Source organism: Phascolarctos cinereus, unplaced genomic scaffold (genome assembly GCF_003287225.1).
Source record: "Phascolarctos cinereus isolate Bilbo 61053 unplaced genomic scaffold, phaCin_HiC Scaffold_1;HRSCAF=81, whole genome shotgun sequence".
Lineage (NCBI taxonomy): Eukaryota > Metazoa > Chordata > Mammalia > Diprotodontia > Phascolarctidae > Phascolarctos > Phascolarctos cinereus.
Window position 1 is genome coordinate 182,322,426 of NW_027555514.1, and position 27,648 is coordinate 182,350,073.

Consider the following 27,648-nt stretch of genomic DNA (forward strand, 5'->3'; position numbering starts at 1 on the left):
GGGAAAACATTCTAGGTATGAGGGATGGCCTGCGCAAATACTCACAGGTGAGAGATGATTCTTCAAGTTCCAGGAACACAATAGGTGGTAGTCCTGGCTAGCTGGAGTTTATAGGAATTGAAGGAGAGGAAAGGGAAATTGGGCCATAAACTCAGATTGAGGGGGCAATTTCCCATTGACTTTAGGGGAATGAAAACAGGGGAATTTACATTAGGAAGGTTACTGGGTAAAAGAGAAATTGTGCCTTCAAAGGTGTAAATAATGTGACATTGATTTAATTAGTTAATGGCATTAAATTAATTAAATTAATTAATTAATTTAAAAATCTTACTAACTTTGCATTTCACAGAAAATTGCATGGTGATCACTTCCCAATTGTTGGTAATTCTGAAGTCTTTGATGGAGTGTTCCTTTCTTAATTACAATTGTCTACATGGGGACTAACTAAAAAATTAAGACTTCTATACGTATGCACTTATCATTGACGTTTTCACAGCCAATATTTATTTACAATAGAGATGTCTCAGAAATCTCTTTCCAAGTTAGACGTTGTTATTTACATTTTGCAGATAAACCAGGTGGGAGCCAAGATTATGTGAAGAGCTATTTACAAAAGTAGAGTACCGGGAAAACTCAGGGCCTTTGGGTTTCAGGGCCTCTATAAACTTATATGCTTAAACTCTTCTGCATACCTAAACATAAACATATGCATGCATGTATTCACAATAATTGTTGGTCAAATGCACACTTCATGCATATCATTTCCACAGGAGCAATCATTTTGCTAAATGCACAATTTACTTAAGAGGCTCTTGTGCAGGCTGTTTATCAAAAGATATGTCCTGATATGTAGCTCTTTGCAAAGGAACAGGATTTGAGGCAGCTCGGAGTTTCCTCTTCAAGTAGGTCTAAAACTTTTTTTTTCTTCTATTCAACTTCCTTCCTTTTCATAACTGCCAGAACTGAGAAGCAAGAGCTAAGAGACAGAGGCACCCCAGAGGGAGACACGATCCACTGCAAGTAAGTTCAAATACCACGGGGAGGCTGGAGATTATGGTGGGGGGAGGGAAGGATGGGGAATCTCTGGACCTGAGTGGCTGAACCTCTGTACTTTATTTTTCCTGGGAGAGGGTCAGGATACCTTATTTAGAGGCCATCCTGTGACAAGAAGTGTTGGGGCAGGGGCAGCAGCAGGGATGGTCTTGGCTCTACCAGAAAGGGAAGTCAGAGTTGAGCTATAGCAAATAAGTCAGAGTTAACCCTGAGGAGAGAGATGAGAGGCCAGACACCTGCCACCCACAGCCCAGATTCCTTAGTGATGGGCAAAGGTGGAGGCTATGTGCATGTGTGCATGTGTGTGTGTCCAGAGAAGGGTGCCCTATTAAGATAAAAGCAGGCACCAGGCCAAATTTAGGAGTGGTTGGAAAACTATAAGTCAAACCTGATATGGAACATCTCAGTGGATGGTGGGTTGGGGTGGAGAAATGTGGTTTCCTGTTTTTAAGCAGACTTTAAGAGTTGAGAAAAATGGCTCAGTGTTCACCAAATTTAAATTGCTCTCATAAATGTACTTTTTGGTGATTTAAGGGAAATCTATAAACTGCAACCACCATAGAGTACAACGCAGTTTAACAATGAAAGGGCACATGCTTGTAGGACACATTGTTATTTATTAATCAAGCGTGCTTTCCTAGTATTTCCAAGACTAAAGAGAAAATGTAATAAAATCCTATGGTGAGCTGAGCAGAGAGATAAATGCTATGCCTGCCACATTTTTACTCTTTTACATATGAAGTGATTGAAAACATATCAAATATGGTAAGTCAGAAAACACACCCACACACCCACAAACTGTACTTAAGTCTCAGGCTTCTGAAAAATTGAAACTGAGTCTAACTCTTTCTTTGCATGGTAGGATAATGGATCATTTTGATCTTTTAGAGAGCTGTATTGGTCACATCACAGGGTGACTGATGTCTTAACACTAGCTGTGTGACCTTGCGCAAATCAGTCACCTTTCTGAGTCTCAATTTTCTCATCCGTAAAAAGAGGATAATAATGATCTCTACTCTACTAGGCTATTGTAAGGATCACAGCGATTTCTATCATGTATATGTAAGGGCTTACTGAGTTCCCTTCTTCAACCCTCCATCTTTCAAATGTGCTGTTTATATTTTAATCTGGCCTGTAATAATCTCTAGATTTGGTTAAGGTTGGGTGTTGGACTGGTGACTTGTGATAGATTTAATTTTTCCCAAGTTCCCCCGCCAGGTAACAGTAGGGTGAAGGGCTTGTATCACGCCCTGCTCCCCACAGTTTGAATTGCTTACAGTAAAGATTTCTCTGTATTGTGAGTTATTCTCTTTTGTGGCCTAACGCTGAAGGGATGTTCAAAGAAGAAAAGATGGCTAAGTATTCATGTGTTCGGAAGAAAGAAGCAGGGGAAATAATGTTTTTTTAATGCATTTTGTTCAATGTTTTTTGTTAATTTTGTCATAGAATTTCTGCTATGCATACGTTTGTCATAGAAACAAACAGATTGCATTAGTATTGTGGATTAGCTGCAAAATGTGAACTATTCTATAAATATAGAATTTAATGAGTTTAATCCCTACCCTTGATATTTTTTATTCATAGTAATAAGGTCTGAAGTAAAACTGCTAGGAATCCCACAGGCTACTCTTATGTTAATACTATGCTTTAGTAGGCAGGGATTTACTACTAGGCTAGGGGACCCTGGTATGAAGGATTCATTTACCATTAAAGTTCAGCCTAGGAAAGTAACTCTGTAGGAGGAGAAATATCTTGAGGAATTCTTCAAAAAGCAATGTGACTCGAACAGTGCAGCCAGCAGGGAGAAAACCTCTAAGGTAGGGAAAGTCAGGGACAATAATTACCTAGGAAGGTGTTCTCTGAAGTGGTCATTGAGGGAATGTTTTTCAATCACATGACTTAAGCAACTGTTTTGTTAGTGCCAAGTCCTCCCAGCTGTCACAATGAACTGCATTTCTCAGTGCTGGATATCACATTTCTTCAGAAAACCCTACCATTTTTGAGTTCCACATCCAGAGACTGGTAGAGCTAGAAAATTTTGCTTACTTAAAGTCTTCTTTTCTAAACATACATAATCATCAAAAGTATGTTGTGCTCTTTTCATATTTTTACATTTAATGTATATCATCAGATCTACATTTTTAAAGAATATCAATAACTATTATGCTATTATTATTATTATTATTTATCTGGTACTGATCTAGGCAGCTCTTCAATACATGACTTCTCTTTCCTGCTATTCTTCTTGCTCCTTACATATAAATTCAGTTTGTAAGGAATACACTGATAAGAAGCATCAGTCAAACAGGAAAAGTCACTTGGTACCAGCAAGAGGCAGAGAAAATAGAACTCTGCTTACTGTAGTTATGCTATTGATGTTACATTATAAAGCCACAAGTTTTTTAGTTTATGACAAAAAATTACTCCCTTTAGACCTGAATTTCATGATTCTGGCTTAACCTCCGATTTTTGGGCATCTATCCTCTTTTTAGGATGGGAAGAAGGGAGCAGCTGGGGAGAATCCCTTGTCTAGCATAACCCAGGGAAGACTGGACTACAGCCACATCACAGAATCATGTGGGAGTCCTGCTTAAAAGGTAGTTTAAGGTGATTTAAGAATATTAAAAGGAAGCCAACTCCTCAGACCTCTTAGGAACAGAATTCAATAGGCTCTAGACTTGCAGATTCTCAACCATTTTTGTATCATGTACCCTTTGGCAGTCTACTGAAGCCTATGGACTTCTCAGAAGAATGTTTTTAAATTTATAAAATAAAATACATAGGATTGCAAAGGAAGCCAATTATATTGAGCTACAGCAGGGAGCATATTTCTAAAACATGTTCACAGATCTTCAGGTAAAGAACTACTGCCCAGAATCTCACCAGTCTTCCAAGGCTAAGCTATTAGAGTAGTTGCTCAAAAGGTATGCCTTGGCAGACTTCCCTAGGTATACCAGGAAGACTTCCACATTCCTCAGCTCTTGTCCCTAGCTGGAGTTTACTATCTGCTTTCTGCTGTTTGCTGTTTGCAAGGCTGGAGAAACACTTGGAGGAGCAAAGCCTTCTTTACCTCCTTCCCTGTGAATTCTGAGGAAGTAAAGAGAAAGGATGGGAGGGGGAAGGGAAGGTTAAGGAAAGGCAAAGGAATCTGAAAGCTTTGGTGATGGCTAGGGAAGCCTACTCTGTTAACCATTAAACATTTAACGTGCCTTGAATCTTCACTGCAAAAAATATTGTGTCATGAGAAAAATAATATTATTATTTATAATTTATTGTTATAATTATTATTATAATTCTAAGAACCTCTGCATTAGAGACATGTCCTAGCCTAGATCTGCATCCCCAGAGATGGGTGAATTGTTCCTGTCTTCTGGGCTGGGAAGAATAGGACTGCCAGAATTGAGGGTGAAACGAGCATATTTGCTTAGATACCCCCTACAATTCTGCATTTTCTACTTGTGTGTAAGAGGTAATTAGGTCTTCTGCCCTCCAGCACTCCTCCCTTTCCCTAACAACCACTCTCTATAAAAATATGCTATATCATTGAACACACTCTAGTAAGCTCAGTTTCTGGATTCATCTCGGCCTCCACAAGTTACAATATTACTCATCAAGATTTCCTCCCCTAGCTCTGACTTTGTCCCCTCTGCTGACATTTCTCAGCATCCACAGCTGACCTCTGGCTTCGATTAAGAAAGAGAACAGCAAATGGAATCTAAAATTAAACTGTTTGTGAAGAAGTTAAAAAAAAATATAATAGTTCTATCCCTACTTTAATGTTTATTCAGATTATAAACAATCCTCATGATTCCCAGAGCCCCTTGTCCCTTTCATACTCCTCAAAGAAATGAGTTCTATTTTTGGCGAAGGAAATACTGACACACCCAGAGAGTACATTGTAAATCTTCTGGGAATAAAAATTTAATGCCCATTCAGTCAGCTCCCAAGGGTCATTGATGCCTATGGTGGTACCTACACCACCACCACCACCACCAGTAACAACAAACAAAAACAGTGGGAAAGTGAGAGGATACACTAAAACAGTGGTCACCTTACACTGAATTAACCATTACGTTATCAACCTTAACCAAAAGGACCAGAGTGACTAATTCTTTCTCTCAGTCTGTTGGTTTCAAGTGTTTTCAGGTTGTTTAAATGGGTCACCAAATTCAAAGGGAAAATACAAGATTTGGTATAAATCCCCTAGTCACACCAGTCAGCTCAGCCTTCTGATTGGGAGGAGCCAGCACTTGTATTTTCCTCTTCTGACTTCCTGAAGGTGCCACAGTGAAAAGCATGGAAATGTTCCACATTGTCTGACCAAGATTATTTTGCAATAAAGCCATTATTAATTTATTTATAACTAAACCTACTGGAAAAGAACTGCTCTCCATCATTATTTTGCTTAATAATAATAATATATATATATTTTTTTTCAAGAAACCAAGTAATGGCCTTAGACAGGATATGCTTATTTATATTGGTCTGTTCTAGGCCAAACTTGTGGCACAGGTAAGCTTAAGTTTATTTGTTTTCTGTGTCTAACCTGAGGGGTACAAGTCAGTATCTCAGCATTCTCAATGTTTAGCAGTGTTTTGCTGGGTAAATAATTTTTTTAAATTGGATAAGTATCAACAAAGTTGAGTTTATACAAACTAAGGGCAGAGGAAAATGGAGACAGTTATCTGGTTAATTTTAAAAGAAATTCCTTCACTGAAGGCAAAGTGAACTTTCGTGCCTGAATTTTCCAGATTGAGGGCATTAACGCAACTCTATCCTCACTCTAGAAAATTGCTATGCATGGAAGAGTAGGTGAGTTCAAAAGGATGAAAAGAAGATAAGATGAAGTTTAAAAATTGTTTGCTTCTGATACTACATTCTCTTCTTCCTCTTTTATTTATTTTCACAACCATTTGCGTTTGAAATTGGTTCGAATGCTAGAGGAAGAGGAGGCAGGAAACAGAACACTTAGAGGATGATATAATTACAAGTATAAAGGAACTTCCTCCAAACTACTGAGCTCACTTCAGCTTGACTCCAGAAATTATGAAGAGAGAGAGCTTTGGGAGACTCTGTATGTTCAGCGAAAGCAAGGAGTGTCTTGATGCAGACGTAAAGGCAGTGCCCTTTTTTTCCTTCTTCTTTTCTTCTTCCCTGTGATCTTATAACTCATCCTGGTGCTCCCCCCTGAGACCCCTGTGAGGCCCCTGCAGTCTGAAAATCTCTTTCCTTCTCCAATGAACAGCCACCTTGTGCTTTAGAGACTTTCCCTAACTTTCATGCAAGTACAAATGCAGTGCGTCCTTTCTTGCCCCAAGAACAATTTTTGTGACTCATCAATCCTAATTATAACTTCATGACTATGTAAATTCTACAGCCCCCAGCATGCATTTGCTGATGTTTAACACTTGCACCTGCGCACATGGACATTTTCCTTGTCAAACCCATAGGGGACATCCTCTGTTCCTCCTTCCCCACTACCTATAAAAACCCCCATTCCTTCTCTGTTCTAACAACCAACCAGTATCCTTAGCTTCATGGTTCCATCTGCTTTTACAATAAAGCCCTGCTTGAAAGGATTCTGGCTTTGCTATTTGGGAGAATTGTAAAATGCTCTTAGGAAATGTTCAATTTGGACCCCCTACAGTTCTTATGGATCTTGAACCTGTCCCTAAAATAGACTCAAAGAAAGTCTTGAATGAGTCTCCTGATATTTTAGATGACCCCATTTTAACTCCCAAGACCCCTCAGTTGGACCCTTATCGTGGCATCCACAAGATGTTGCAGTCCCCAGTTCCCTCAGCCCCATCACCCTCTTATGCAGAAGGATCAGAACCCTCACCATTCCACATATGGGGGGAGGACCCCCATATCTTCCCCCTCCTCCTTTCCTGCCCAACCCTGCCTCCCTACCACCTGCACCTACAATGCCCATTCATGAGGTACCAGACCCTGCAGGAGGTCATACAGAAGTCCATATCCCTTTTCCAGTCTCAAGTCTGTTACAATTCAAGGAGAGATTAGGCCATCACCCGGAAAACCCCACCAAATTTCAAGAGGAACTAGAGGAAATTCCCCTTCAATCTGATCTCTCATGGTCAGACATTAACCTCATTCTGTCTAAATGCTATACTATAGAAGAAAAAGGATGATTTGGGAGGCTGCCCAAGCACATGGAGAACAGCTTGCTACTCACTTTCCTGGGAGATACCCTACTGGGGAGGATGCGGTCCCAAAGTCTGATCCTAAATGGGACCATACTGATGCTAGAGATAGGTACCTAAAAGATCATATGCTAATTTGTATCCTTAAAGTAACCAAAAATGCCCTCCGGAAGCAGTTGAACTATGATAAGCTTAATGAGATAATGAAAGAGGAGGGGGAGAACCCAGCGACGTTCAGGGACCGCATCCTCGAGGCAATGTGAAAATATACAGATTTGGACCCCAAGTAGCCTGTGGGAGCAACCATTCTAGGGTTAAATTTCATTAATAATTTGGCCTATGACATTCATAGGAAGCTCCAGAAACTAGAGAAGGGTCCCAAAACCCCGTTCCAGGACATGTTTCAGATTGCTCTCAAAGTATTTAACAAAGAACTCAGGCTGAGGAGAAGGATAAGAAAATAAGACAGAAGGGTCAGACAACTGCCCAGGTTTTGGCAACCACTTTGGTCATGGTGAACCCTTCAGAAAGGTTCTGGAAATAGCTGCTTCACCTGCAAAAAGCCTGGTCATTGGTCCAGAGATTGCCCCCTGAAATCCTCCAGGCCTCGACAGCCACCAAGTCCTTGACCCCTGTGCAAGCAGGAGGACCACTGGAAGTGGGACCTCCCCCATGGTGGACTTGCAGGAGGTTGGAAGCCAGCTTCCCAGTACCCTGTCATCCGAGATTCTCAGGATTTGTACTGACAGTACCCAACGGAAGGCCTACCTTCCTCCTTGAACATCTCTGGCTGAACCACAAGTAACTGTCGATATCAAGGGTAAGCCTATCAATTTTTTGATTGATACAGGGACAACTTCTATCCCCACGTCCTTCTCCTATCAGATCTTTCCTTCCCCCCAACCCCTAGTGGGGATTGGATGCGAAGCCCAGCATGGGTAGGCAAACTGGTCTTTTGACCTATTGCTTGGAGGACCTTCTCTTTACACACTGGTTTCTGGTTTTTCCTGAGAGTCCTTGTCCCTTCCTTGGACAGGACCTCATGACTAAGTTGGGATCATCTGTCTCCTTGCTTCCGTGCCTAATGATGTTAGCCTCAACAGTAGACCCTTCCCTTCCCTTTTTCAGGGGACAGTTAATCCTCGGGTATGGGAAAATGGGGTCCCAGGCTGAGCTATACGTGCTAAGCTTGTCAAAATCTAGCTTAAAGATGTCACTTGGGGGATCTAACCTTATGCTAGGGAGGGTTTGCAATCCTTGATGTCTTGCTTTCTACATCATGGGTTGCAGGTCTCCTGTCAGTCTCCTGGCAACACCCCCATTCTCCCAGTCTGGAAACCTAATGGAAACTGGCACATGGTCCAAGACCTCCCTCAGGTGAATACCCATGGTCATACCTATACACCCAATGGTCCCTAACCTTTACATCCTCTTTGCACAGATCCCTGGCTCTACCTCTTGGTCTATTGTCATAGACTGCAAAGATGCTTTCTCCTGTATCACTCTGGATCAGGCCTGTCAGTTTATCTTTGCCTTTGAATGGACTCCCCTTGACTCTTCTTTGGTTTTCCAGTATACTTTAGACTGTACTTCCTCAGGGTTTTCAAGATAGCCCCCATCTTTTTCGCTGAACACTTTCCCAAGACCTCTGCTCATTGCACCTCATGCCCCACCAATCAACCTTTATACAATACGTGGATGACCTCTTGATATGCACCTCTTCTGAAAGGAAATGTCTCCTTGCTGCTGCTGAAACCCTAAACCATCTTGCAGGCTGTAGGTATAAGATCCCCCCCTTCCAAATTTCAGGGCCTGTCCCAGTACATGACAAACCTTAGGCTCTCACCTGGCCTAAGGTCCTAAGGTCCCTAGCTCCCTCTAGGGCTCAGGCCATCCTTTCCATTCCCTGTCCAAGCACAAAGAAACAGCTCCGGGCTTTCCTCTATATGGGGGGGTATTGTAGGTTTGGATTCCCTCTTTCAGTTCCATCACAGTTCCCCTCTATGAAGCCACCTGCAGACCAGACACCTCTTCCCTTGAATGGGGGCCCTCACAGAAACTGGCATTTCGAGATCTTAAACACCACCTTTCCTTGGTGCCCACTCTGGCTCTTCCTGATCTTGGAAAGCCCTTCCATCTCTACATAGATGAGAATTGGGGTTTTGCCCAAGAGGTCTTTACTTAATACCTTGGCTTAGAACCCCGCCTAGTCACCTATTTCTTCAAAGCCCTTGACCCTGTTGCCTCTGGTTGGCCTTCCTGCCTCAGTCGCAGCCTTCTAATAAATGAAGTTACTAAAATAGCCCTAGGATAGCCTCTTTCTATTTACACCCCACACTGTGCCCAAGGCATCCTGGAGACTAAAGGACCCCAGTGGCTTTCCAATGAACACTTGACCTAATACCAGATCCTTCTTCTCGACTCCCCTGACCTCACCCCGAAAACTTGTTCTGTCCTGAATCCTGCCACGTTGCTACCACCCCTTCTAGAGGCCCCTCTTGTTCACTCCTGTGAAGAGATCCTTGTACATTCCTGTTTATCCTGACCTGACCTAAGAGACACACCCCTCTCCGAGCTGGATGCCCTCTGCTCTAGTTTCACAGTTGATGACACCTGCTACTCGGGCTACGCAGTCATTTCCGTTCTCGACACCATCGAATCAGGCTCCCTTGATCCCTCTGTCTCTGGCCAGAAGGCCAAGCTCATTGCTTTGACACGGACCCTTACATTGAGAAAAGGGGAAGTGCCTCAATAGCTACACTGATTCAAAATATGCTTTCCACATTCTCCATGCCCACAAAGCTGTTTGGAAAGAGCTAGGCCTTCTCACATCCAGTGGGTACCCTGTCAAATGTGGACCCCAAATCATGGACCTTGGAGCCATCCAGCTCCCTTCTCAGGCCTCCATCAGGCACTGTAGGGGTCACCAAAATAACGACTCTGAGGTGTTTCATGGGAACCAACTAGCTGACTAAGTTGTTCAAAGAGCAGATCAAGGGGCCCCCTCCATTCTCCTTACCAACCCATCCCTTCCTTCCCAAACTAGACATCCCCTCTTCCTACGCCAAAGATGAATTTCATGCAGCTCTATCAAAGGGGTTTCACCTTTCTGACTCTGGGTGGCTGGCTGATCCTACAGGCCGCCTGTTAATCCCTAAGCCCCTCCGATGGAAATTTCTTCACTTTCTCCATGATACCACCCACTTAGGTCATGAGCCCCTGTCTAACTTTATCAAACCCCTCTCTCTAAGACCTTAAAACATGTCTGTAAGGCCTGTGCCACTTGTGCTAAAGCTAACCCCAAGGGTGCTCTCCACACCCTACCTCTCTTGTAGCCTATTCAGCACCATGGATCATTCTCTTTCAAGGTGATTTTTTCTACTCCCACAGCAATGAAGCTTGATGGACAGCCTACCTGGACCCATTGGACTAGAGTCAAACCTGCAAAGGATCTCAATCCTGATAGGGCTTACCCCTCCTATTTCTGTGAACCAGTAGAGGATTTGTGCTTCCTGTTTAAAAAGGCTCAAACTTAATGCTCCTCATCCAAGACTCACTACTATTCACTAGTGTCCTACTCTTCCTTCTCTACTTGTGTTCTTGTTGGGAATGGTGCAAAGGACAGCCCATTCCCTCTTAGCTGCCTGAGGCCCTTCATCTCCTGTGCTGAGTCTGTACCTTCCTGACCCCTGCTGCCATGCTCCTATTGTCTTGTCTTGTTCTTTCACTGTGCTGTACAGCCCTTTGAGCCACCCTCTCCTCTCTGTAGCCAATGTCACAGTACGCCTCCTCCTGTTGGTCCTTTCGACATTATTTCTGTACTCCCTGCAACTACAAATGACTGAGGGGACACAGTCATGGATGTAACCGGTGTGGCATGTAATTGGCAATATCCACCACTCAATTGCACAAGCATGTTTTCATCTGGGATGGACAAGGCTGGGGTTGTACCACACCCAGACCCGTCATACACGAGGCCAACCTATACTAACCTATACCTCCCTCCAAATATAACTTTCCTTTTTTGCTGCTTTGCTAACCCCTCTGGTCCAGAAGTTGGATCCCTTCCACCTGACCTCTGCACACATACTGTCACTCTTACAACCCGACCACCTGTCCAAACAGATGGGATAGGTTCTGATGGAGCCAGACCCTCTTGAAAGACTGTGGCCCTTGGACAAGCCACCTTAAAAGCCACCTTCCTTACAGATTCATGGAATCAGCCTGACTGGGGCGTTTACTGCTAGGGTTGCCTCAATGGCTTCCATGCAGATCCCAACCACTTGCTCAATACAACCTACAGAACTCCCAGCCACCCAGATGGCTGCAAATTTCTAAATACAATACCTCCCATGGTTCGGGACCTTACCCATGGATACCTCTGGGCCTTCCATAATGTCTCTGGTAACATGTCAGTCCACAAGAGGGACCATACTTTCAATCCAACTCCCAATTCCTCCATGGTCCTTTTGATGTCCCCCTCCAAGATCCTCATTAATGAAGTGATGGGTTTGACCAATGTTTCTTTCTTCATTTCACCTCATCCTCTACTGGCCTTTTCTTCATCTGCAGAATAAATTTGTTCTGCACCCTACCTCCCTTTTGGTCAGGGATATGCTCCTTAGCCTATGCTCTTCCTCACATAACCAACCTGGACCCTTTTACCCCCACTGCCCACCCAAAAGTCACATATCACCCCATTAACAACAAAGGGCGAACCAAACGAGTACTTCCTCTTATTCCCCCTCTGATAGGAATGGGAGTTCTTGGTGGCCTAGGAATAAGAACTGGAGCCACAACCACCTCTTCCACATAGTTTTCTCAACTTTCTGAAGAAATTGCCCCAGTCAATGATTGCCTTTCCTCAGGTCTAAAAACTCTTGAGAACCACCAACAACAATCCTTAGCTGCCGTAGTATTCCAAAACCACAGAACTCTGGATGTTTTGACTGCAGTGCAAGGTGGTATATGTGCCTATCTTAGGGAGAAGTGCTGCTTTTATGTTAATCAATCTGGCCAAATTCAGACTGTCATTTCCAAGGCCAAAGCAGCCTCCAAGTGCCTCCACGAACCGGCCCAATCCTCACCAGCTTGGAAAAATTGGCTTGTATCCTTGCTCATTTCCCTGGCTATACCCTTCTGTGTTATTATTGGTTTATTAATCTTTGGCCGGCACTGCTTAACTTGTTTATAAAATTTCCGTCTTCTCACCTTCAGGAACTTCCTGTACAGATGGTCATCCAAAAGGCCCTGCTGACTGCTGAAACAAAGTGGGCAGCAGCTACATCCCACTTTTCCCCCCTTTGAGCGCACCCGTGATTCCCCTTTTCAGCAGAAAGTAGACCCTGAGACCGAGCCTTCTCCCCTTCTCCTAAAAAACAAAAAGTAGGGAAATTCAGACATAAAGGTAGTGCCTTTTTTTTTCTTCTTTTCTTCTTCCCCGTAATCTTATAACACGTCCTGGCACTGGCCACCAAGACCCCTGTGAGGCCCCTGCAGTCTGAAAGTCTCTTTCCTCCTCCAATGGACAGCCACCTTGTGCTTTAGGGACTGCACAGTGCATCCTTTCTTGCCCCAAGAACCATCTTTGTGCCATGTCAATCCTAATTATAATCTTATGACTATGTAAGTTCTACAGCTCCCAGCATGCATTTGCTGATGTTTAACACTCATGCCTGCATACATGGACACTTTCCTTGTCACACCCATAGGGGTGGACCTTCTCTGTTCCTCCTTCCCCACTATCTATAACCTCACCCCGCCCTTCCCCCCCAGCCTTCCTTCTCTGTTCTGACAACCAGCCAGTACCCTGAGCTGCGTGGTTCCACTTGCTTTTACAGTAATAAAGCCCTGCTTTAAAGGACTCTAGCCTTGGTATTCTTACCGGCTCCAAGCCAGCTCTTCCAGTGCATTGAGAAGCAGTGGGGTGTAGTGGGGGAAGAACCAAAGTTGGGGTCAAGACATGGGTTCTACTCTCAGATTTGAATTTATTAATTATGTGACATTTGGCAAATCACTTGGCCTCCAAGAACTTTAGTGGCCATATGTAAAACAGTAATAGTAAGACTTCTATCTTTATCACAAGGTTATTGTGAAGATTATATGAAGATATGCAGGACACACACACACACACACACACACACACACACACACATCAAAGTACTTTGCAAAGAGGAACAGAAAAGTAAAGGAATATTGCTATTTATCTTTGTTTTGTGTTTTTTTTTAAACTAGGCAAAGGGGTTAAGTGACTTGCCCAGGGTCACACAGCTAATAAGCATCAAGTGTCTGAGGCCGGATTTGAACTCAGGTCCTCCTGACTCCAGGGCCAGTGCTCTATCCGCTATGCCACCTAGCTGCCCCAGTATTTATCTTTAAATCCTCAATAGAGCCCAGCACAGTACCATGCACATGGTAGTATACTTAAAGAACACATACCCAACAAATTAATTAATTATATAAATGTGTGTATAAAATATATTTATTTCCATATATAAAAATATAGATTTTATATATGAGTATATTTAAATGGTATACACACACATAGGACATTGCACGTACACATACATGTACACATGAGCCTGCATGGCTTAGTAGATAGAGCTGAACTTTGAAGTAGGAACACTTGTGTTCAAGTCTCATTTATAACACATGCTGACATGCTGTGTGACCACGTGGAAGTCATTTAACCTCTCAATCCTCTAGGCAACTCCTTGAGACCAGAAAAATGTGCTGTTCTTCATATGCATTCCTCACTAGGAGAGTTTGGCACAAAAGAAATCATAGGCCTAGGCCCTATCCATATATGTATGTATATATCTACATATATTTATGTTCATTTGCATATACATGTACCTATAATATGCATGTATAGACATATGCTTTGTACATTTACATATGTAATATGAAATATAGAACATAATTCTGGCTGGTGCTTTGGGAAAAAGTTGAAATTATTTAAAAGGAACCTCTATAGTGACGTGTTATATTTTAATAAGCAACTCTATATATTAAATGATGAACATCTGGGCATTTGTACGTATAATTTCATAAATAAATAACTGAATTTCTAAATATTTAGAATTATAGATATGACATGGTAAAGTTCTAAGGAAAATAGTAGATAATTTTAGAGCTGAAAGAGACCTTGGAAATTGACTAGCTCAATCCTCTCTTTCTGTTTGTTGTTGTTTTTTAATATAAATTAGTACTTCTTTAAGTCTTAAGAGTGTTTTCAGGTTAACTATAGTAACTCATGACCTTTAAGGCTATCTGTTATTTCTATTTTTTTTAGTCTCTTTTCTATAATCCTTTCTTTAAAAAATTATCAATTTTTTTTCACGCAGCAGACATTTCCTAACAAACATGTAAAATAAATCCCCTTGCAAAGAATGTTCCTTGAACAACAGTTAATTTACAGATTAACAGAAAGGAGAAATGTACCCTTTAATTTTGACAATATAATGTTCCAAGTTCAACTGCTGACTTTTGACCAGAGTTTCATTGCATCTCTTTGTTGATAATATTTGCATTGTTATAGCATTTAAATACATTGTCCTTTTGGCTCTTCTTTCTTCAATTTGTCTCATTCTCATACATCTCATTTTTCTTTAAATTCTTCATATTTATCATGCCTTACCTCAATACCCTCATCGTATATTTAAGAAACAGACCCAGAGAAGTCAAGTAATTTGTATAAAATCACATAGCTGGGAAGTGACAAAATCAGTACAGACTCAGATCTTCTGATTGCCAGTTCAATAGAAAGAACAACCCAAAATGAAATAGATTGAAAATGAGGTGCATCCCAATGAAAGTCTTGCTCATAGTCTATATGAGCATTTCCTCTCCTGTGTCAGTTTCTGTGGTCATGCTCCCCCTTTTCCCCTCCACCAAGAACCCCTTGTATCTTTAACATCTGAAAATGTTGAAGAGATGAACAAGTTCCTTGCCCGAAGTTTAAGCTGAGTCATGGGTCTAATCAGGGTTTCTAAAGCAGAGTCATCATTCCTGCCCAACTGTGCTTCATTTTGCTGAAAGAGCTCAGCCTTGAATCCAGCTGTCAGGGTCTGGGAGATTTGGCAGGAGATAGGATTTGGAGGATTTGTCCTCCCTTTACCTTTGTGACTTAACTGTTAAGCCATGTAAGAACATTCACTTGCACAATTTGCATTTAAGTGCTTTACAAATATCTGTTGATTTGATTTGAAAATGAAACTTTTCCTGGCTTATTCTGTGCTTTCCCTAATATTGATTTTTTCCCTTTGTCTCACTCAGCTCTGTATAGGCAGCAGATGGTTTCAGAGAATCAGAGAATCTTAAATTAGATGGGGACCTTGGACAGCATTTAGTCTATGGATGAGGAAAGTGAGGACCACAGAGGTCGAGTATACTTCCTATGGTGATACCATCTATTAAATGACCGAAGCGGGGGTTTGACTCCTGAAAAGCCACATGGTATAGTAGATAGAGAACTAGCTTTGAAGCCAGGAAGACTTGAGTTCAAAGATCACCTCTGACACATAGTGACTTTGGGCAGGTAATTTAACCTCTCAGTGCTCTAGGTCACTCTTACCTAGAGAGTAAGTCATAGAAAAGGTGTTCAAACTTTGTTTGGTACAGGGAGTTGTTTCCTCTATGAGTGAAATCACTGATCTGTTTCTTATTCCTATTCTGATTCAAATCCAGTGTGGGCTTTTTACCACACCAAGATCTCTGGTCCATGTAGCTTACTATCTTTTTTCCTCCTTATGTTATTAGAATAAACTAGTCCTTTGTTATATTCCTGAACATTCTCTGCCTAACTCTGTCAACATCACATGACTCTTCCAATTCTTCCCTAACTTTCAGACTTATTTAATGATAAACATTAAGCTTTTTGCAGTATTTGGCCAAAAATAACATCTGTTTAGACAGGATCATATAAACTTAGAGATGAAGGAGACATGATGTCATCTATACCTCACTAGCCGTAGTAAAGGGACCCTGGCACCTCCATTCTACTGCCACATATGAAAGGTTTCTTTCAAAGCCATTATTCTAGAATTACTACAAATTCTGAGCTCCTTGTTTCCACATATGCCTCGGATATCCTTGGCAATCACCAAATAGATGACTATCTGTATTCAAATACTTTTCTGCTTTTACTGTTACTCTATGAAGTCCATGAAACTAGCTATTGTCTACTGCAACCATCCATACCACTCACTTAACAATTAGCAATTTCATCTTCGTTTTGAAGTCTTAGGAAATACTATTCTGGGTGATCTCTGTTCTTTTCTTTATTAAGTTTCTCTTGGAAATGTGACTACTTTTGCTTTTAACATTTTAATTTTATTGATACTTTTTGTTTTTATATCACCTAAATTTCCAAGTACGTCACTCTCCTCTTTATTCTCCAGTGAGCTTTCCTTTATTAAAAAAAAATACATTAAAAGAAAGTTTTAAAAAGGCAGTTCACTAAAAACAAAGATTTCAAATGCAATTCAGTATATATAATAATCTATATACATGGTCTCCCCCACCTCTTGACCATTAATGAGGAGAAATGCATTTTCTCATCTCTTCACTGGGGCTAAACTTGGTCATTACAGTTGCATAACATTTAGTTTCAATTTTTGTTGTTGCTCTTTCAATTTATATTTGTAGTCATTTTATATGCTATTTTCCTGGATCTATTTATTTCACTCTGTACTTATATGGGGCAACTAGGTAGCATAGGTGATACAGTGCTGGGCCTGGAGTCAGGAAGACTCATCTTTCTGAGTTCACATTCAGCCTGACACTTACTAGCTATATGACCCTGAGCAAGTCATTTAACCTTGTTTGCCTCGGTTTTCTCATTTGCAAAATGAGCTAGAGAAGGAAATGACAAACCACTCCAATCTCTCTACCAAGAAAACCCCAAATGTGGTCTTAAAGAGTCAGACATGACTGAAAAACAACTAAACAACAAAAATAATTTCATGTAAGTTTTCCTGTGCTTCTTTAAGTTCTTATTTATAGTATCTTATTTACATTCATGTACTATAATGTGTTTAGCCATTCCCTTATTGATGGGTATCTATGTTTCTAGTTCTTTATTACAAAAAATATTGCCATGAATATTTTGGCATATATGAGAACTTTCTTTTAGTCTTTGATTTCCCTGGAGGTCACTGCCCATCACTGGAGTATCTGGGTCAAAAGATATGAATATTTTAATCACTTTTTAACATCAATTCTAAAGTGACTTCTAGAATGGTTAGACTAATTCATAACTTTATTAACAGTGTGTTAGTGTACTTGTCCTCCTGCCATCCCTCAAAATTGACTATTTATTTTTATCCGTTTTACCACTTTTCTAAGTATGAGGTAAAATCTCAGCATTGTTTTGATTTGTATGTTCTCTTTATTATTAATTTGGAGCATTCATTGATCTGGCTATTCATAGTTTGAAGGCCCTCTTTTGAGAATTTTTGGTTCATTCCCTTTGACCATTTAACCATAGTGGAATGACTTTGTGTCTTATATGTTTTTATTAATTCCATGTACATCTTACATATCAGACAAATATTCAGATATTTTTCCCAATAAACAATTTCCATTCTTGTCCAAGATATGTTGATTTTATTGAGGCAAAACCTATTTAATTACATTGGAATGTAATTAAAATACCTTATTTTGTCTTTTTTATGCAAATAAGAGGGCTAAAAAGTGAACTTTTTAATCCATATAAAATAAAGAATCTCCATATTCTCCAAAATATTTATAACAGTACTTTTTGTGGTATTAAAGAACTGAAAACAAAGTACCTCAATTAAGTTTTTTAGTCACTTTTTAACCATAAGTATAATGGAATTTTTATGGTGCCATAAGAAGCAATGAATATTATGAATACAGAAAAATTTGCATGAACGGATACAAAGTGAAGTAAGCAGAGCCAAGCAAGTAATATACACAAGAAATCCAATAATTTAAATGGAAAAAAGCAGAAAACTATTGAAAATTAATGTTATAAAGTTACAAAGAACAAGACTGACTCCTCCTCCTTTTACTCTCTTCTTAATTCCTTATAATCCAAACATATATTTTGCATATATTTACTTGTGGTTCGCCCTTTTGATTTTAAGCTCCTAGAGAGCAGGGACTGTCTTTTGCCTCTTTTTGTATCCCTACTGCTTAACATTAGTATCTGGTACATAGTAGGCATTTAATGAATGTTTACTGACTGATTGATAAAGAAGAGACATGAGAAAACACCTGCTACACTTCTGTAGATGTGTGTCTCTGTGTGTATGATCCATAGTTGTAGAACATTGAATATATTATCTGAATTTTTTGATGTACTGACAGATTTTGCTTATTTTTTTCTGTCCTTTTTTTAAAAAAATTCGTTGTTACATGGAATGGTTTTATGGGAAGAAGAAAAGGAGTATGTATATAGGAGTGAAATTTAGAAAATGTAAAGACAAAAGATATCAGTATAAATTATTTTAAAACAAAGAATTCTCCCCCTAGCAAAAGCTATGAAAGGTACATGATCATATTTCCCTCTATTTTTTTAAAGTGTCCTTTTATATTGAGACTGTATAGTCACTTTGAGCTTTATTATGGTATATTTAGACCAAAGTATTGGTCTAAACCTACTTGCTGCCAGACTATTTTTCAGTTTTTTCAGTAGTTCTTGTTAAATAGAAAGTTCTTTATCAAGTGGTTCATATACTTAGGTTTATTCAATAGTTGGGTTGTTAAGTTTGATTGTGATTCTGTTGCACTGATCTATTTCTCTATTTTTGAACTGGCACCAGTAGTTTTGATGATTACTGCTTCAAAATGTAATTTAAGGTCTAAAAGTTCTGTTCCTCCTTCATTTCCTTTTTATTTCCTTACAATTCTATGTTGTTTAGCTTTATAAAGCAACCTTTTCATAACTTGATCTGGCATAGCATTAAATTTGTAAATTAACTTAGTAAGATCATTTTTATCCTATTGAAATGGCTCAACCATGAGCAATGAATACACCTCCAATTCTTTGTTCTTATTTATTACTTTATGCTTTGTAATTGTATTTGTGGATCTTGAATGGCCTTGGTAGGTTAATAACCAAATATTTTATTCATTTTGTACGTATTTTGAATGGAGTTTTCTCTATTGTCTCCAAGATTTTGTTATTCCTATATAGAAATAATGACAATTTTGTGAATTTATTTTATATACTGCTGCTCTAAAGAAGCTACTGTCTCAATCAGACTCTTTCCTAATTTTCTGGAGTTTTCTAAGTCATCTGCAAATAGTAACAATTATCTCCTCTTTGTCAATGTTTATCTGTTTAATTTCATTCTCTTGTTATTACTATTGCTAGCATGTTTAGAGTTACATTAAAAAATAGTGAGGAGTGGGAGCATCCTTGTTTTACCCTTGTGTTTATTAGAAAAGCTTCTAATGTTTCCCTATTGCAAATAATGCTAGGTTTTGGCATACACACACATACACATGCACACACACATTGTGTGTGTGTATATATTATATAATATACATATATATATTTATATAATTTATCATTAAAGTACCTCTTGCATGTTTATACTTTTTAGGGTTTAAGCATGAATAAATGTATTTTGGGGACATTTTTTGCATTTGATGTAATCATAGTTTTATTTTTATGTGGCTAATTATGTTAACTTTTTCTGATATTGAAACAACCTTGAATCCCTAACATAAATCCAACTTGGTTATGATAAACAGTCTCTTTGCTAGGAATTTATTTGACATTTTTGCATCAGTACTCATTAATGGATTAATTAGCAGTTTTGGTCTATAGTTTTCTTTCTTTACTTCCATGGATTAGCTAATGAAGCCATATTTGTCTAGAATTGAATTTTGTATAATGCTTTGTTTTGTGAATAATTTATGAAGCAGAGGTTTTTAATTGATCTTTGAATATTTGATAAAATTCTCTTTTACATCTGTCTTAGACTAGAGTTGTTTTATTCTTTGGTATGTCCTTCATGACTTGTTAAATTTCATTTTCTGTGACTTGATTGTTTAAGACCTCTATTTCTATTAAATTCCAAAAGCAAAACTCTTGAGTTGTAAATGGTTCTCAAGCTAAGGCAAGAGTTACCGCAGGAATAAGCCACATGCTTCCTTCCTTTACAGGAAACAGACCTGAGCACTGCAATAAGAGCTGTTTTCTGAGTTGTGAAACACTGACATTTTATTGTCCTGCTAATCTAACTGCAAAGGAATTGTTGAGCCAAGATATGTAGGAGGAGGATGTTTTTTAAAAATTATTCTGTAAAAAGGTCCTTCTTCAAGTCTGAGGTTTGGTTTAATTTCCAAATTGTTTCCCTAACTTTGTTTCTGGTTTCTTGGGAACCAAAAGTCATGTAGTGATTCTCAGTGATTCAACTCAACAAATCTCCTGTCTATCTCCTCTATATTGTAAATTCTCACTGCTTCTGCCCTAGTTCAGGTTCTTATTATTCCCCTTGCCATGATCTGACAAATAGAGCCATAGAGTCATAAACAGAGGGATAAAGACCTTAGAGGCCATTGAGTCCAAATCCTTCATTTTATAGGTAAGAAAATTAAGACTGATAGGTTAAGTGACTTGCCCACCATCCATAGGTAGTAAGTGCCTGAGGCCAGATTTGAACTTGGGCCTCATTTTCTCCAGGTCTACCACTCTTGCCACTGCATCACCAAACTACTGTCCTTACATTTGCTTACATTGGATAGGCTATACAGATATCTAAGTTAGCAGTATTGAAGAATAATGAAATTAAACAGATAAACATGGACAAAGAAGAGATAATTATTTGCAGATGACTTAGAAAACTCCAGAAAATTAGGAGTCTGAGAAAATAGCTTCTACAGAGCAGCAGTATACAAAATAAATTCACAAATAATATTTGTTGTTCAATCATTTTTCAGTTGTGCCTGACTCTTCATGACCCCATTTAGGGTTTTCTTGGCAAAGATACTGGAGTGGTTTGTCATTTCCTTCTCCAGCTTATTTTACAGATGAGGAAACTGAGGGAGACAGGATTAAGTGACTTTCCCAGGGTCACACAGCTAGGAAGCATCTGAGGCCAGATTTGAACTCAGGAAGATGAGTCTTCCTGACTCTAGGCATTCTATGCACTGTGCCACCTAGCTGCCCATACCCTATATAGATTCCTAAAATATCACATCCTCCCCTCTTCCCCCATCATCCCATGAGCTTCCTTCCACCTGCTGCCTTTAGAATAAGGTTCAAATTATTCTGTTTGGCATTGAACACCCTTCACAATTTGTTTGCAGCAAATCTCTCTCTTTTTTTTTTTTTGGTTAGGCAATGGGGTTAAGTGACTTGCCTAGGGTCACACAGCTAGTAAGTGTTATGTGTCCGAGGCCACCTTTGAACTCAGGTCCTCCTGAATCCAGGGCCGGTGCTCTATCTACTATGCCACCTAGCTGCCCCACAGCAAATCTCTTCAGACTGATTTCACATTACTCCCCATCACATACTCTGTATTTTAACCAAATAAACCTGCTATCTGTTCTCTGCGGATAGCATCCAATTACCCATCTTTGCACAGGCTATTAGCCCATGCTTGGAATACTCTATTTCCTCACCTTCTCATCTTGGTATTATTAACTCCATTTAAGACTTAGTTAAGGCCCTTCCTGACTGTTCCAGATGTTACTGTTCCTGCTGCAACCCCCATAAAGCCACTTTGTATTTATTTTGTATGTATTATCCATTTATTTGTATACGTGTTGTTCCTCCCCACCCCCACATCTACAATAGAATGTAAGCTCCTTGAGGGCAGTGCCAAATAATCTGCATAGTACTTAGTACATATTAGATTCCTGTTGAATTGAACTGACTTCTCTTATTCTCATAGCTGAGAGTAGATCCTTCACATCTGCTGACTGTTTCCTCTGGCTAACCACTTGTCCCCCCTCTCTGTGAAGTAGATCACAATGACAGAAAAGGACCCTGAAACACACCTGGAGGAGGAGGAGGAGGAACTGGATGGCAAGCTCAATTACAAGCCCCCACCTCAGAAGTCTCTGAAGGAGCTGCAGGAGATGGACAAAGATGATGAAAGTCTTGCCAAATACAAGAAAACTCTGCTAGGGGATGGACCTGTGGTAGCAGGTATGTGGTGGGGATCTTTGGATGGTATATTGCTATCACTATGAGCAACTGATAAGCAGTGGTCCTTAGGGATATGCCCCTGGGAAAAGGCCCTACACTGAATTATGTGGTGCAGGGTTAATAATGTGATCAGTCTTTTTTTAGGTACAAATAACTAGGTGGCATGTGTGTGTGTGTGTGTGTGTGTGTGTGTGTGTGTATAGTATAACTAGGTGGCATATAGAGAAAGTATCCTGGAGATACACTTGGAAATAAAACTTTCCTTTTCTCTCTCTTCCCCAGCCTCTTATCTTCCTCTCCTCTTTCTCTCTTCATCTTTCTCCCTCTTTTTCTTCTCTTTCTCTCACCCCCAAAATCCAGGTAGACCTCTCCTCATGACCCTCACACTTAGCATTTTTGATTGATGAAGTGTTCTTCATGGCCTTTCCCACCTACTTCATGTTACTTCCCATTCCATTCAAACTGCCCTGCTAGCTAGCAGCTCCCTAAACATGACATTCTATCCCTGGCTTCCAGCATTTTGGACATATACTCTTCCATGCCTGGAGTTAACTCCCTCAGTTCCACCCAGTAGAATCCTTAGCTTCCTTCAAAGCTCAGCATGGCTGCCCTACAGGGCAGCTATTGGTACTTTCTCCCTCCTGAAATTACTATGCCCTACTTTTTCATACTTTGTAATTATTTACTTTTTTATAGGTTTTTTTTGGGGGGGGCACTAGGCAATGGGGTTAAGTGACTTGCCCAGGGTCACACAGCTAGTAAGTGTCACGTGTCTGAGGCCGGGTTTGAATTCAGGTCCTCCTGACTGATAGGCTCAGTGCTCTATCCACCACACCACCTAGCTGCCCCATAATTTACTTTTATATATGTGTGTTATACCCCCACCCACTTGAAGACAGGGACTGTTTCATTTTTATATTGCCACTGCTTCCAATACCGAGCATAGTACATAGTAAGCATTTAATGTTGGTTGAACTGAACTGTTTTCACAGAAAAAAACCCCCAACATATTCTATCCCTCTGTCTCTGTCTCTCTTTTGTCTTTCTCCATGCGTGTCTCTATGTATCTGTCTCCATCTCTCTCTGTTTCTATATCTCTGTCTGTCTCTCTCACACACATACACATACACACACATCTCTCATCTCTATGCCTTTATCAACTACTTAATATTCTTTTTCGGATTCTGCAGATCCAACTGCTCCCAATGTAGTAGTCACTCGACTCACCCTAGTCTGTGACACTGCCCCAGGACCAATCACTATGGACCTTACTGGTAAGTAAATACATTTACCTTCTTCCAATGGACTTGTTGAGAGTCTGGGGAGGTGGTTGGGGAAGCTCTTTATACAAGAAACAAGTTATCAGTGGATTTTCTGTAGCAAAGAAGCCAGAGAAGTAGCTTTGTGACATATAGAGGTTGTTAGGAATAAGTTAACAATTTATCATCCACAGAATGCATAGTGTCATACCAAACTCAAGAAGGACCTCTGTGATGACTTGCCCTTCTGTCTACTTAAATAAATTGCTAGGATTGGAACAGTAAAACCATTTGTACCTTCCTGTTGACTTCATTCTATTATTCTCAGAAAAATGAGAAAAGAATTTATTTTCACGTAGCAAGGCTGCTGATGGAAAAATGTAGACAATTCAGCAATTACTTGAGCATTCCCTCTGGGAATGTTGTATTTATTAAGAATAAACCTTACAAAAACTTAAGGAAAGCAGTGCACTTGAATGAGGCCACATAGGGCAGACCTAATACACTCTATATATACCCCGATGGGAGAAATGATATGGTTTCTGGGGTGAGAAAACCTACTGCCTCCCCAGTAACTCCACCTCTTCTTTAATAATGCCCCAAAGTTCACTATGTTAGATTTAACTTTAGGCTTCAGGGCTTGGAAAGATGCCAGTTCCTTGGTTCTGTTGACTCTAGGATAAGATACAAAATCCTAAGCCTAGCCCATTGGTATTTCATTTTACTCCTCCTACCTCTCTGCTTTCTCTTCCAGTCAAATTATCCTAGTAGCTGTTTTCTGTGCGGACCATTCTGATCTCCTACCTCCATACTTTTGCACAAGTGGTCCTCCCATGTCTGCCATGTAGTTTCCCATCACCCCTGTCTTATAGAATCCTTAGATAGTTTCTTGAAAGCACACATCAGGTGCCTCATGCTATCGGAGGCTGTTCCTGTTTCTTCCAGTATTACTACTCTCTCCCTCTGGAAATTCATCTTACTATACATTTTATTTACTTATCTGGCTACATGTTGTGCTCCCTCTCCTGGAGAATGCAAGGTTATTGAGAGAAGGGACCATTTTGCTCTTGGCTTTGTATCTCCACAAACTAGCACAAGTCCTCGTACATCGTTGTAGTTCAGTTGTTTCAGTCACGTGTAACTCTTTCTAATGCCATTTGGGGTTTTGTTGGCAAAGAGACTGGAGTTCACCATTTCATTCTCCAGCTCATTTCACAGGTGAGGAAACTGAGGCAAACAGCATTAAGTGATTTGTGCAGGGTCACATAGCTAGTATCTGAGGCTAGATTTGAACTCAGGTCTTCCTAACTTTAGGCCAAGCACTCTATTCACTCACCACCTAGCTGCCTCTGTGCATAGTAGATGCTTAATCATTGTTTGTTTCAATTGAACTGAGCTGAACTGAATAGATTAGAGCCAGAAGGACTTTGGAGGTCAAGTCCAAACTTGGAATAAAATTAAGAGTAATTCCACTTAGATTCTCATTATAAGGCTGTGAATGAGTCAAGGTCTTTTTCTGAGTCTTAAGTTTTTGTTTGTTTGTTTGTTTGTTTTTTTAAGAAGGGGAGGTTGAGAGCATGAGGACACCATGCACACCTAAAGGAGGTGCAGGAAAGTTTTAGAGCCAAGAAGAGCAGGGGCACAGAAAACAAACTGCATGCTTCAGTTTTGCCTGGTGCCAAGAGTGAGGCCATATCTTAGCCTCAAATCAAAGGTCAGACTCTTATGACACAGGTGAATAGACAATTCTAGAATAATAGGCTTGGTGGAGGTGTAAGGGCAGAGTTGTAAAGATCCACACTTTACCCTATAAGGACATTTTGCCTGAGGGAGGAAATAAGAAATTGAGCAGATATACTTCCTGTTCAACTGAAACCACCAGAGCAAGGCATAATACTGCAAACTCAACTACCCCAAAATGCTGTGTGTCTCTCCCAGAAAGAAATTCTCTCTCTTACTGGTACTGTAACTAACCTCTTCCTGTGTGAAATACTCTAACTGTTATCAGGTGCAGCTTTCACTTCACAAAATAGGGTCAGTCAAGAACAGAATGAAATTAAGGGAAAAACACCTAGAAATGCATAATACAACCCACATGGTAGTTTTTATTCACTCAGCCAAAAGTATTCACTATGTTTAAAGATATGCAAGGCCACACTCACATAGCAGAGAAGAACAATGGATAGTTTTCCATTTCTCTGTTTAAACTACCAAAAAAAAAAGAAAAAGAAAAAGAAAATAGTATTTTTCTCTTCCTAGCAAGCTGCAACTTGATATATCAGTGACTAACAGATCTACCAGAGAGTCTATCTCCTTTCTAATTTATCTTCCTCACACCTACAAAATTAACAAGATGACCATGGTACTCCCCTGCTCAAGCTTCGATGGTTCCTTATTGCCTGTAGGATAAACTGTAAACCCCTGTTGGACATTGTGCTCCAATCTATCTTTCTGTACTGATTCACATCACTTCCTTTCACACACCCTACGCCACCCACACGACCTATTTACTATTACCTATAAATGGTACTCAATCTCCCACCTCCTTATCTTTGCACAGGCAGGCCCCAATGCTTGGAATGTTGTCCCTTCTCACTTTCTTTTCTTGGAATACCCGACTCACTTTTAGTCTCAGCTAAGGTGCCTACTTGAGGCCTTTTCCTGGTCCAAGACCCTGCTCACTCCCCCCAGAAACCCAGTGATTGGCGTTGTCTTTTTTCTTATTCCAAAATTATTTTGTATCTATTTAGCATGTGTATATCTATTGTATATGTGTATATATTATATGTATGTGTATCTATTCAGTATATGTGTATACATATATATGGTGTATATGCATATATTATATATGAATCCTGATTACTTACTAGAGAAATAGTGTCACGAGAAGAGTGCTAGGGATGGAATCAGGAGGGAACTAGCATTGACTTCTGCTTTTGACCCTTACTAGCTGTGTGACCATGGGGTCATCACTTTCTACCTCTGAGCCCTGGTTTCCTTCTCTATAAAATGAAGATAATAGTAACACCTATGTCAAGGGGGTATTGTAAGATAAAGTCAACAAGTCATATGAGATAAGTCAACAAGCATTTATTAAGCACCATTTATATATATATATATATTACATATGTGTATATGTACATCTATATCTGTCTACCTATCCATATATCTATATCTATATCTATCTATCTATCTATCTATTATCTATCTATCTATCTATATCTATATATCTCTATATATGTATTCTGGAGCACAGAGAAAGGCAAAAACCAGTCCCTGCCTTCAAGGAGCTCATGTTCTAATTGGGGAGATACCAGACACACAACTGTATACAAACAAGATATATATGAGATAATTTGGAAATGATCACAGAGGGAAGTAACTAATATTAAGCAGGGCTAGAGAAGGCTTACCGTGGAAGATGAGATTTTAGTTGAGACTTGAAGGAAAGCAGGGAATCCAAGAGGTGGAAATAAGGAGAAAAAGAATTTTAGAAATGGAGGACAGTCCGTGAAAAAGCATTGAGTTAGGTGATGGAGTGTCTTTTTCAAGGAACAGAAAGATAATGTATATAAAGTGTATTGCAAATTTTAAAGCTGTATCAGTGTTAACTATATTATACATGGATGACACATTTATTCTTTTTGGGCCTTAGTTTTCTCATCTGCAAAAAGAGGTGATGAGAATTGACAGGTGATTCTGAGGTCTTTCCCTTTCTAAACTCTATAATACCATGACCATAAATTATCATTTTGAATCTGCCTCCACAGGGGATCTTGAAGCTCTCAAGAAAAAGGTCTTTGTGCTAAAGGAAGGAGCTGAATATAGAGTCAAAATTAATTTCAAAGTAAGTAATTTGAGTTGGGATGTTGGTCTTTATGATGTGTAAATTATTTAAGGATCTCTATGTCTTGCCTTGCCCTGCTTCTGTCTGGAATGCCCTTTCCCACTGCACCTGAGACACCTCTGCCTATAGAAATGAAACCCATCAAGGGTTGTAGAAAGTCATGCACACCACCAGGGATGTACAGGAGCCAGCTCT

The 27,648-nt window shown here is 39.9% G+C and overlaps 1 protein-coding gene across 4 annotated transcripts in view; it reads left to right on the top strand.

Moving 5' to 3' along the window:
- The first annotated feature begins 912 nt into the window (after positions 1-912).
- Positions 913-27,648, top strand: part of ARHGDIB (Rho GDP dissociation inhibitor beta) — a 37,919-nt gene continuing 11,183 nt past the window's right edge. Inside the window, exons 1-5 of one of the 4 annotated variants that reach the window (XM_020994321.2) lie at positions 936-1,020; positions 3,546-3,650; positions 22,161-22,347; positions 23,538-23,621; positions 27,377-27,453. In XM_020994321.2, coding sequence (XP_020849980.1) covers positions 22,170-22,347; positions 23,538-23,621; positions 27,377-27,453 — 339 coding nt within the window. In that variant the 5' untranslated portion in view covers positions 936-1,020; positions 3,546-3,650; positions 22,161-22,169. Of the gene's footprint in view, positions 1,021-3,545; positions 3,651-22,160; positions 22,348-23,537; positions 23,622-27,376; positions 27,454-27,648 lie in introns of all 4 variants that reach the window. The other 3 variants (XM_020994322.2, XM_020994319.2, XM_020994320.2) reach the window with 3 other exon arrangements.